Source organism: Penaeus vannamei, chromosome 3, assembly GCF_042767895.1.
Source record: "Penaeus vannamei isolate JL-2024 chromosome 3, ASM4276789v1, whole genome shotgun sequence".
NCBI classification, from domain to species: Eukaryota; Metazoa; Arthropoda; class Malacostraca; order Decapoda; family Penaeidae; genus Penaeus; species Penaeus vannamei.
This window is the reverse complement of record NC_091551.1, coordinates 3,658,711-3,671,210: the sequence shown is the minus strand read 5'-3', so window position 1 is coordinate 3,671,210 and position 12,500 is coordinate 3,658,711. Positions and strand designations below refer to the sequence as shown.

Here is a 12,500-nt window from a genome sequence, read left to right as displayed (position 1 = left end):
GTTAGGGTTGCTACACTGAAAAAACAGTATCGATCACCCCATGACTCACAGCGGAAACAGACCGGACTTTGAGACACGAAGCAGCCCCCTGCCCGACCCCCTAACTGGCCGAAGGACCCCTGTGCATCCTTCTCCCTCCCTTATTGGGGCGTCCGAGGCGGAGGGACAGAATACACGGCGTCGGGAGATGATATCAGTGTCCCCTCGAAAAGGCCCATCCATTTCGCGTCGCGGCATAAGGCGCGCCGACAGCAGGAACGGGTCTGGCCAGCGTCGGCGTCGGGCTGCGGTACCAGAGACCGCCACGCCGCTGCCCTTGAAGACGGGGAGCGATGCCCTTTTTCTGCCGGCGCTGTTGGGGCTCGGCTGTCGTCGGGGCTACTCGCGGCGACAGCTAACTTAGGCCAGGGCGTCTTAAACGATCACGGGGAGATTAGGGGGGGGGGCCGCTGTGGGGGGGGTGGGGGTGGGGGGGCAAGGTGCAGTTTGAGCATGAGTTGGAGTCTTCTTTCCTCGAGACCTTTGCTTTTGACGGAGGGGGGGTGGAGAAGAGAGAGACATAAATATACATATATGTGTGTGTATATATATATATATATATATATATATATATATATATATATATATATATATATATATATATATGTGTGTGTGTGTGTGTGTGTGTGTGTGTGTGTGTGTGTGTGTGTGTGTGTGTGTGTGTGTGAGAGAGAGTGTGTAAGTGTAAGTGCGTGTGTGTGTGAGAGAGACAGACAGACAGACAGAACCAGAGACAGAGACAGATACGCAAAGAGAGAGAGGGGGAGGATGGAGGGAGAGAGAGAGAATGCATACAGTGAGAGGGTCGAGCAGAAAAAAATGCACCATGTCAGAATAATTGAATGTGACAGCTTAAATTTGCAACAGAGATGATGTTTTCTGTTTAATAACATTAGTCTCCATCGACAATCTTTCTGCATGTGAAGCATTTATCACAGGCTATTTCTCCTGTTCTTTTACAGTGGTGATGGCTCGAGTGAGGAGGGTCACAGAAACATTAGACGGTCTCACGGCATATAAAGTGCGAATCAAGAGATTGCTGAAGGTGGGTACATATGTTATTGTTTTCTTCTTCCTCTTCTTCTTCTTCTTCTTCTTCTTCTTCCTCTTCTTTATCATCATCGTCTTCATCGTCTCCTTTATCTTCCTTCCCAGTCCCATTAATGTCTGTGAGTCCTGTATATGTCAAAGGGTGATAATTTACGAGCGCAAGCATAGCTCAGTAAACAAGAAGCGGTACAGGAACTCCCGGCATCAATCATACTAAAATAAAATGGGCCACAGTGTCAGCCAGTTAACACAAGCTATTGTGTGACATTATATGGTGCTGTGTGGCGTACCCTGCTATACACAGGCTAGCATACCAGCATTATGTTCAACACTTAGTATTCCCATGAATTACAACTGCATAACTAGCATACCACAACGGTTTCATCCCTAATATGTTGTTGTAACATCTAACTAAACGGTTATGACATCTTTCTTATTCACAGCGATTTTTTTTAGTGACGTCGCAAGTATAGTTCTACCATTTTCTGACATCTGCCTTTCTTCACAGACATGAACTGTTAAGCCCCCTTAGTTGTGAAATTAAATAAAATCTTCAGTGTGCTATTTTAACGTGAACTGTTAATAGGTTGATACGTTGCATCAAATTTAGTAACCAGAATAGTAGGTACTATTCATAAAAGAACAGATATGACTTGGAAAGCCAGTATATGCCCCACTGCTATTTTAACATGAACTACATATGATACGTTGCATCAAGTTTAGTAACCAGAACTGTAGGTACTATTCATAAAAACATATAATCTTTGGATAGCCAGTATATGACCCAGTAACACGAACTTAAAAGTTTATTTTTACAAATGTTGATGGTGCATAAATAAGAATATATAATTTCACACTGTAAGTTCAAATGAATACGACTCACTCTTTTACCCCCCCCCTCTCTCTCTCTCTCTCTCTCTCTCTCTCTCTCTCTCTCTCTCTCTCTCTCTCTCTCTCTCTCTCTCTCTCTCTCTCTCTCTCTCTCTCTCTCTCCCTCCTCCCTTCCCTCCCTCCCTCCCTCCCTCCCTCCCTCCCTCCCTCCCTCCCTCCCTCCCTCCCTCCCTCCCTCCCTCCCTCCCTCCCTCCCTCTTTCTCACTCACTCACTCACTCACTCACTGCCACTCTTACTCTTACTCTCTCTCTCTCTCAGACAAGAAGCGTTTAAGTTAATACAGCCATAAAGGGGATTATTAATAAATGTATCCGTTTCTTTGCGAGCTGAAATGTCTACGAAAAAATCTGACAATACCAAACCTTTATTAATTTGGTAAATGTGCCTTTGTGTTATAGTTCAATCATTTTTAAGTTATTTTTTCCACACAAAAAATGGAAAGTAGACGCAAGGGCTCACGATACATACATTTATTTTTACAATACCAAGTTAAAAGTAATGTAACCAAAGCTACAAAACTAATTCGAAAATGTATCATTGCTCTTTTCCATGATTACCATTATTGTGAAGATTTTTATTTTTCTCGTCTTTGCCCAGGCATCGGAGAAGGTGCAGCTGATCCTGCAGAAGGGCCTCATCTACACGATCCCCGGGACGTGCGAATCGGAGCTGGAGTCGCGCACCTCCTACGTGATCACCGGCAACGTGGAAGCCAGCAAGCCGTGGACCAACATCTGCCATTTCGTAAAGCCTTGGAAGTCCCTCTCGCCCAAGATGAAGAAAGGGTTCCGACTCCTGTACCAAAGCGGCTGCGATTGTCCGGTATGTGTGTTTTTCCTTGCTTGTGTTTTTCCCTTGATTAGAGGAAAAGGGATGGTTCCACAGATAATTCCACAATGAAAGATGTATAATTGGCGTAACGATGTCAGTTTTTCATAAGTGCGTATTTCTGAAGAAGTAATCTGGAAACATCTGTTGCACCGTGAAGTTGTTAATTTTCATTCATTCACTTTTTTTCTATCCTTGTTGCAATATTCTATGTATAAGCACCGACGAACATCAAAATTGATATCTTTCAATGGGTTTGCGGTATTAATTCTTTTAATAATGTGTCTAATTTCATTTGTTGGTCACGCAGAAAGTCATTGAAAGGACGACTCGTAGGGTTGAAGACCTTTTGTTGTCGTGTTTACTCTCTAAATGACACTCTTGTTTTTCAGATCATGTCCTGTCACTTTTGGCAGTCGTGTCCCAAAGCCAGTTTCTTCTGTGCATGGGAAACGTCAACCGAGATGGATGACTGCCAAGGACGGCATGCTGTGAGTATTTCGATTCTGTAAAGGAGAGAAGTTTTGTTATCACAATAATTGAGTAATAGAATGTACTTGGGAGTTCTGAAAAACTGACTCAAATTGTAATTGAGTAAGAACTATTTAGTGTTAAAGATATGCAGTTAAAATAAAGATCTGTCCTACAAATGTGTCCAGTAACAGAAAAAGCTCATCAGAAGCTAAATATTGTTTCAACCTATTCTGACAGAGTAAAAGACAAAGATCCCTTCCTCACTAAATGCCTCACCAATCATTCCTGACAGGTGTGCCTCCGAGGACCCGACGGCACCTGCGGCTGGCTCGGAGGACGGCTGTATCGCACGTGTATGAAGGCCCGCGGCAACAGACCCGACGGCGCTAACAGCACGGTCATCTACAACAACAACAGCGACCAGGAGAACAACGACCACGACAACAGGATCAACGCCGAGAACGACAGCCTCCCCCCTCGTCGCGGCAAGCTGTCGAGATTCGGCTACAAGAGGGCCGGGGGACGAGCAGCAGGAGTGGGTGCCGGAGGAGCAGGAGGAGGACCTGCCTTCCGACGTCGGAGGCCCCTGAGGCGGCGTCCCCAGAGGCCCCACCAAGCCATCGCAAGAATTGGCTACGGGATTAAACATGCTTGAAGCCTCCTGCTGTCTGTTAGAAACTGCTTTCTCGCCTTCTAGATAGATAGATCTGATGTGCTTATTTAAACATAAAAAAGATAATGTGAATGATTCGAAAGCCGTTTTGCTTATGTTAAAGTTCAAAACGGCACATATCTTAGACAGTTAATACTCTTGAATCAGCCATATCAAGAAGTTAACATGCAATGCCAACAAAGGTAATATCAAAGCTTTACTAAATGATACTACTGCATGACACTCTTCATATTGTAAATGTTACTTTTGAGATGATTTCATAGTGTATCTGAAATAAAATTTATATTTTGGTATTAGCTTTTTATGTTTATGGTGAAGGTATATGATTATATATAGCTGGAATGAATCTAGTCTGTTGATAATGTAAGTAACTACATCAAAGGTAGGTAGTAGCTGACCTTGGTGCATTTTTATTGCATTTAAATGTTGTTACTGATCTGTCTACATAATAAATATTAATATGGGAATGTTTAGGATATTGTACAATAAGTTTGTAGTTGATGTAAATTATAGGAAGAGGCACAGGCTGCAGTTGTTTTTTATCGTAATGGTCAAATGCATTGGTCTTAAAATCATTACTGTTGAATTTATTGCACAGAGCAAAGGCAATAAAAAGAATTTGGCATACAAAATATTTAATGAACTAATATGTACTTGAGATATTTTACTTTGGCTTTATTTCTTCTTTTGATGAAAATAAGTCATTGTATATGTCTCAGTGCATTAGATATCTAACTGTTTTTTTTCTCAGTATAGACAACATTAATAAGTGTACATATTGTTATAATTTAGGGAAAGGCATTAAATTACTTACACTTCTCTAATTTCCTGCGGCATAGACAGTTTTGTCTAAATGTGAAAATTTAGTAATCATGATTTTAACCCACACTAGCCAATGTTTGTTGTAAAGTTGTTGTAAGTTGTGCCCACATTATTATCATGTAATATAGCATATACCTTGGAGGTTAATGATATGAAGTTGGAGACAAATATATATTCAATCTGGATATTTTTTTCTGCAAACAACCAAGTGATCTAATAATGATTATATTCTTACTTGAATTAAGAATCATGAATGAATAAGAATTACCTATCTCTGTCAGTTTCTTTTCTGTCACTTGACAAGTGTTATATTGAACATTTTCTTGCAATCCCTTACATTGTGACTTTAATCAGAAGTATCTGAAATGTGGTTTTGTGTCCACAATACTCATTCGCCCCGCTTTGTGTTCACTGTAATATCATACAATAAATTTGTGTTCACTGTATAATAATGTTTATGTCAGCATACACTGTGATATCATATTATATCACTTTGTTCGGTATATGATCTCATAGAAGGCTTTGTGTTCAATATATGGTATAACTTGTGTATGCATTATATTTCTCTTTCTTGCATATTAAGAAAATGAATATAGATTTATGGTTACTGCATAGTATGTTTTCTCTTTGAAGTATGATGATTTTGCATTCACTGTAAGACATTCATATTCACAGCAGGATATTATCAATGTCATTATATTCATTATATGGTGTCACTTCCACAAATTGTATACTCTGATTTTGCTCACATGTACAAAAGGGAGCTTGTATTAATTGTTCTACTCTTCTATTTCATATTTCTTTTTCAAAGTTGAGTAAGGTTTGTATAAGAGAATGTTAGAAAGTTGTTACCATAATCTCCTTATTTTCTTTCTTTTTGTTAGGCAAAAAAAAAAATTGTCTCAGGTTGTTTTTTAAATTCTGTTCCAATAGACAGGCAATTCTTAAACTGTATGATTTTACTTCAGGTTATGACTAAAAGTACTAAAATGAACAAAATTTCCTTGCCTTACATATAGAGTAATATTTATTGTCTAATGTTCCTTTGATGTAATGGGATCATACATAACAGTATCATAAAATTTTTCTGAACTGGATTTATTATACTTTATTCATATATTCTTTTGATATGTATGAATTCATAATTAGAGTATGTTATAATCCCAATTACAAGTGTCAAAAAGATTTTACATTTTTACATTATTTCATGCTTATTAACCAAAGATTCTTTTGGTGACGGTTCAGAAATTGTCTTCAATCTTATATTCATGAATGAATGAATTTGGCTTTTTTATATATTGTTTATTATTTGGATGTTTTATGTTTATGAGGCAGATCCATAGCAGACAAACAACAAAAATAGAGCATTCAGAATACCTGAATTAAGGTGTTTTAAATCCCAAGTTCCTATTTTTTATTGTCAAAGTTATTTGTTTGTGTAAAGGTTGTTGAAATATATTATATGCAAAACCTTTTAAGCAAATATGAATAATTTTCACGAGGCCAGGATAAATAACATTCTACATAGCATCAGTATACACTTGAAAATAAAAAACATTCTTTTTTTAATTGTAAAACCAAGTGCATACATAAAAGCTGAGTAGTGAATATTAGCCTTATCCATCCTATCCTAAACATCCATACATTGTACTTACAGGGATATTTCATGTGGTTAGTGTGATTCATAACACATTTTGGTTATATTCTGTGAGCAGGCACTCATTCTGAAGACAATAGAGTCCCTGAAGTGAAGTCTTGCACAAGGATTTATTTCAGTAGTAAATGACATTGAAACTTTGTGAATTCAGACTTCATTTCAGTTTAGTTCCCTTGGCCTGTGTCCAATTCAGCACGTCAGTCTGAAATGGTTATAGATTGTTTTATATCTGCATTTAGATTTCATGTGGATCTGCCTCTTGCTTATAAAGGTTTATAATGTGTACAAATTATGAAATTGCTTCAGTACACCAGTCTGAATTCTGGTGCTGATAACTGGTCAGAGTGTGTGTAATGCATATGTTTTATTTTAATATCAGAATTTTTATGCATATTCTATGTTCAGAAACCACAATGCTAAAGATTATTTTTAAGAAGGCAAGAATCATGTCAGATTTTGAAAGAAAACTTTTATATATAGATGGATTTTTTATGACAAATATCTTCAGTTCAATGAGTCAGACTGAAATGCACAATATCACTAATAATTTACTGTTAATAAAGTATAATTTGAATCAATTGTGAATAAAAATAGTATGAATTTGTAACAGATAACTTTTTTCTTCATTTTTGTTACACAGCATTTTCAGATATGGTAAGTAAGATTTATGGTTAAAATACTGTTGGCTCTAAACTTTGGAATTGTTTATTTATTTAGATAAATGTGAGGAAAGTAATTGTTGTAATGCTGTTCATCATAAAATAAAGGTATCTGACCTCTTCAATTAGTTTACATTTACCCTATACACTACACTTTTGCTGTACTCTTAATTATTGAAGGTTATATTAAAGTCATTAAAATATATCACAAATAAAGATTTATTTGATATATCACAAACAAAGTTTTATTTCCTATACAACCTATGCATAAGAACATTCCTAATAAATTCCCATGTTAGCAAAACTAAGAGGAAACCTTTTATTCTCTTTCCCATTACAAATGTACCCTACCTTCAGTAGGATATGAAAGACCATTAAATGTGATCTGTTTTGCCATTGGTAGCATATTGGAAAAAAGAAATCAAATTTACCTCTACAACTCAAAACCTTTTGTCCCTAAATATTCCTTTTTGACCTTCTCCCTCTCGCTCACAGGTGGCACTATGGGTAATATCCCCTTTCTCCTCCTATCCCTAATGACACGTGTCCAGAATGTCTTGCATATCCTGTAATTGTCGAAGTACAGCCCACAAGACTCCCTGTCCATGACCCTCTCATACAAACATTTCATGGAGAGGTTGTACTCCTTTATGCAGGGGTTGTTTTCTTCATGCAGGGTGTTGGTGTCTGTCATTCTGCAACCTGATTCTGGGTGCACCTTGACGTTGTCCCAGTACTTGCTGCCATGTCCCCAGCGGAAAGCATTGGTCTTGAACTCGGGCTCTCTTCTACTCCCCTTTTTCTTTTCTGTCTCTTCTACCATGACCCTGAGAACAAGAACAAGATTGTAGTACCAGTAGACATTATGAAAAGCCAAAGGGTTAATACTTGCAAAATATAAAAATATTTTAAATCCTATTTCTTCTACTGTAAGATGAAATACTACTTACAAATTATCAAAATGTCCCAGGATAAAATTTGTCTATCATGACCCTGTGAATGACAATATGAGGTTAGTTGCAATGCTGAAATATTCTAAACGAGAGAGAGAGAGAGAGACAGAAATACAGTACAGTGCAGAATGAATTCCAAGATAAAAAAGATGAAAATATTATTACAGGCACCCCTAGTTTTGCCCTCTCATGCCACTTTCAAGTGTTTCTACAATCATCCCACATTTTAGACTAGTCTAGCTGTTCCATATTATTATTGAAAACAAATAAATAATAGTCATGATATCAGCTGCTACGACTTGGCATGAAAATATATTAAGCCTACCTTAAATCAACACATGACTGCTTGCCCTGATATTGTCTCTATATTTTTTTCACAAGACATCACCCAAAAATCGGCTTCTAGTGATTCTGTGACTTTCCAAACTTATACTTTAATTCCCTCAATTTACAACTTTGTTAACAGAAAATCATTTATATTTTCACCTTCCATTGCACATTTCTGTCTTTGTAGTTTGTGCAAGTAACCACAAATAAAGTATACAATTTTTTTTTTAATGACCTTTAAATCTGAGAGATTTGCAAACTAAATCTTTACATTTGATGCTCATTTTACTGTATATTCAAAATTTTGTGGCCTTTCCTTATAACAAAAGTAAAATGACAAAAGTACTTTTCAAAGCATCTCATTCCAAAATATTTTCCTTTGGAAGATATTAAGGAAAATCATTAGCTTACACAAAGTCTTACAGTAAAGATAAATTATTAACTTACCACGTTCTTTACTTTATCTTTCCCTTTTCACGTTCATGAATTTGCAACACAAAACTACTATGACCTAAGTTAGCTGACAAGCCATTTTCCTTAAAAAATGCAAACAGCACATGAAACTATAACTATGCAAGAAGCCAGGCAAGAAGCATGCATGTAGTTATCTTTTATTCCATGATATAAACAGTGTACTTAAAGTTTCATTTTTCACATCTTTAAATCTATAACTACTGACATTTGCCAGTCTCCTTTGCGGTTCCTGTACTGAAGTCCCAACTTGAATTCTACAGTTCTCATAAATAAGTGAAACACTCTTAGCCTTTTTTTTCCGCAACCATATCTTAAAAGTATAAGATGGCTAACACTGAAAAGTATCGTTTTGTTAGCTCTCCTCAGTGAAATGAAGTCCTAATCAATACCTACCTACAAATTCAAATCACAGGTCACAAGAAGATGCTGTGGCCATCTTCAGACACAGAACACTCCACTGTTAGCTTACTAATCTATGGCAAGGGATGAGGTTGGACAAAGATGTTATCAGACTGAAGGTCACAGATAATATGGTTGCTATCCTCAATATCTACCCTTTGTACTCTATACATATATCTATTGTTGTTTCCCAATCTATTGCTTTTGAAAGGGAGATAGTACAACCCTTTAAAATCCTAGGATCTCAGGATTCTCTACAGCTTAATAATTTCTTGAAGCCAATGACTGAGATAGACATGACCCAAAAACTGTAGTCAAAGAATCAAAATATGATGACATTGAGACAAAGAGATGTATGTACAACAAAGAAATATATGAAATAGTGGATGATATTTTCTCTATCAAATACTTAACAGTTTTCTAAAACACACTGAATATATTTACCATACATAACTACCATAAGTAAGATTACGGAACAGACCTGTAACAAAATCTGAGCAAATATTTTGGAAAAGAAACATGAGAATTATTGTTTAAAGAATAGTTCAAATCACGTATAACATTGAAATGGTCAGGAAATATACTGACTCCTACTGACATTTTGTAAAAAGGAATTGCAAGTATTCAGTAAATGTCATTATAAAATATTGAGGATAAAACTACCCTGAATTTCTTAATGTTGTAAATAACAGCATCACATATATAATAATAATCCCACATATAAAAAAACTATATATATCTATATCTCGTTCCTCTTTTTATTGGTAAGGAATCTTTACTATACAGCCACTGACCAAAATAAAGGACATGTGAAATGTTTAATTCTTTATGTGGCAATGTCAATAAATTCAGCTTTACATATCTGAGTAACGTTAAAGCAAAAAATCAAAAGATTTAATGTTTGCATTCAATAAACTATGTAATCTGATTCCCTTGATACATAATACTTAATTCCTCTTATATGTGAGATATTTAATCATCCTTTACTAAATAAACTAATTAAGAAAAAAATAAAATAAAATAGCCCTTTCAAAAAATAATAAACATATAATAAGCATGAGTCTGTAATCAAAATATGAGACATTAATTCTAAGGCCATATGAAGATCTTATTCAACATCAACTTGAACTCTGAATTCATCAAAGAACAAAGAAAAAGTATAAATATCTAATGGATCAAAGGCTGGATAACAGTACGGATGGATATGCGCAGACAATTAAATTCCATACCAAAAATTTCTTCTCTTGTTTAAGGGCAAACCATAGCTTCTTAAAATGAAGAACTTTGTGAAGGACAGAAATGCAATCGTAAACTTATCAAAGATCATATCAATAAGTTCTTTCAAATAATTGAAACCAGAAATATAAGAAAAATAGATTCTTAATTTTTCTTTTAATTTTTTATTCAGTGAAAGAGATTTAAGCTAACAATCACAAATCAGTCTTAAAAATATGTTCATTGAAATATGAAGAAGAGGTAAAATCATTGAGAACGCATAAAATAATTAAGTAAAAGCATTGCTCTGCACAGACTAAAGGTAAGACCCAATCATTTATCAAAGTTCACAAATTTGCATTCATTTAGCAAAATCCATGAAAGTAGTTGCTTCCATATATCATACTACAGCCATGGCAAAGCCGAAACTATGTTTATCCTAATATGGACCGAGCTTATCAAACTCTATGGTAATTTATAGTAAAAAAACAATCAACCATTTAAATGACATTTAACCCCAAGCTGCCAGGCATGGCATGTACATACATACCATTGCCCATTGTGTGTGTTGAATATAGTAACCAAGCATTGCCAAACGGAACGTGCCATTTCCCCGTCGACATTGGGTTAAAACACCATAACCTGGATTCATGTTCTACTACTACAATAACCCAATGTCAACAGGAAAATGGTGCATTCCCTTTGACAGCGCTTTGTTAAATGTTTCTGCATATAGATGGCTCTGCCAATGCTTAGCCACAAAGGAGTCAATTAGTAGATCTTGCAACCTTACTTTTCCTTGAAAAAGCAGGAAAACACTTTTTTTTTACAAAAGCTATCAATATTGACACTGCAATTTTTGTTGTAAACATTATAATTACTATATTATTACTGATATACTAACAGCAGTATTAAATACTAAAAAATATTATCGAAAATCAAGGAAAAGGGTAAACAGGTGAGACAGGTAGTTCGTGCAATTGGCTCATTGGTGACAGTACTTGTGGAGCCATCTACATGTAATAACAATTATTAAATTCAACACCCACAATGGGCAATGGCATGTACATACATGCCATGCCCAGCAGCTTGGAGTTAATATCTATAGTAGGGGAGGAAGATTGAAAGAAATTGTCTATTTGTGCTGCCAAGTGTGCTTCATGGATAACACAAAAGGACGATGATTTATTCTCTAAGATGGTACATTGAGTTCAGACTGTAGATTTTGGTCTCCACACACGCTTAATTCTTTTTTTAAATCATCTTCCGCTCATAAAATTCTTTTGACCTTTCTGCGCACTTGTTTCATCATCCATCCATAGATCCATCAGAACAAATGTAGACAAAATGATGTTTTCCGAGTATGAAAAATGTAATATTCCCCGCGCAAGAAAAATACTCTATAGTCTGGCATTGAGTCTAAATTTTTTCCAGGCTCTGGGTACATGGTTATGCAAAAGGGCATACACAGTGTATGTATCCTAGTACAAGTCAACATGTGTAAGAGCATATAGGCCAAAAACCCAATGAAGTACTGCTAGAAATCCACATACATTGCTGTATGAACTAAAATCCTTCCTAACGCCAGGCTTCACCTCATACCCCATACTCTCACAATATTTCCTTAGACAATGTCTTTGAGTGGTGACATGCAGTGGCTCTTTTTATCATTTAGCAGTTAATGCAATAGCTCAGTGGGATAGCTCAGTGGTAGAGCGCTGACTTTGCAATCGCCTGGTCCTGGATTCGCGCCCGGCTGCCCCTCTCAGTCAACTCAGCTGTGAATGAGCACGTATGCTGACGTCAGCATGCTGGGGTCAAAGTCGGGGCGGAAAGGAACTGGCCACCCTATCGCATCATCCCGCGGCTTAGTAATCATGTTTCTCTACAAAATATGTCCCCTACGTCCGGATCGGATATGGGACCAACTTTGACTTTGACTTGAGTAAATGCATGGCCACTGTAGCTGTATCTATATCATTTAAGCCTCTATTTCTTAGGTTCTATAAGATGATAGTGTCCATTTCCCTCTATCTC

At 36.5% G+C, this 12,500-nt stretch overlaps 2 protein-coding genes across 12 annotated transcripts in view; one reads left to right on the top strand and one right to left on the bottom strand.

Moving 5' to 3' along the window:
• The window catches only part of Timp (Tissue inhibitor of metalloproteases), a 227,439-nt gene extending 220,223 nt beyond the window's left edge, over positions 1-7,216 (top strand). For all 10 annotated transcript variants that reach the window (XM_070140242.1, XM_070140266.1, XM_070140253.1 and 7 more), the window contains 4 exons: positions 1,002-1,084; positions 2,580-2,804; positions 3,203-3,301; positions 3,577-7,216. In XM_070140242.1, coding sequence (XP_069996343.1) covers positions 1,002-1,084; positions 2,580-2,804; positions 3,203-3,301; positions 3,577-3,939 — 770 coding nt within the window. In that variant the 3' untranslated portion in view covers positions 3,940-7,216. The remainder of the gene's footprint in view (positions 1-1,001; positions 1,085-2,579; positions 2,805-3,202; positions 3,302-3,576) is intronic.
• Positions 7,217-7,298: 82 nt separating this feature from the next.
• The window catches only part of LOC113810888 (coiled-coil-helix-coiled-coil-helix domain-containing protein 7), a 5,773-nt gene continuing 571 nt past the window's right edge, over positions 7,299-12,500 (bottom strand). The window contains exons 2-3 of one of the 2 annotated variants that reach the window (XM_027362536.2): positions 8,046-8,088; positions 7,299-7,922 (exon numbers count right to left, since the gene is read on the bottom strand). In XM_027362536.2, coding sequence (XP_027218337.1) covers positions 7,529-7,918 — 390 coding nt within the window. In that variant the 5' untranslated portion in view covers positions 7,919-7,922; positions 8,046-8,088 and the 3' untranslated portion in view covers positions 7,299-7,528. The remainder of the gene's footprint in view (positions 7,923-8,045; positions 8,089-12,500) is intronic. The other variant, XM_027362537.2, reaches the window with a different exon arrangement.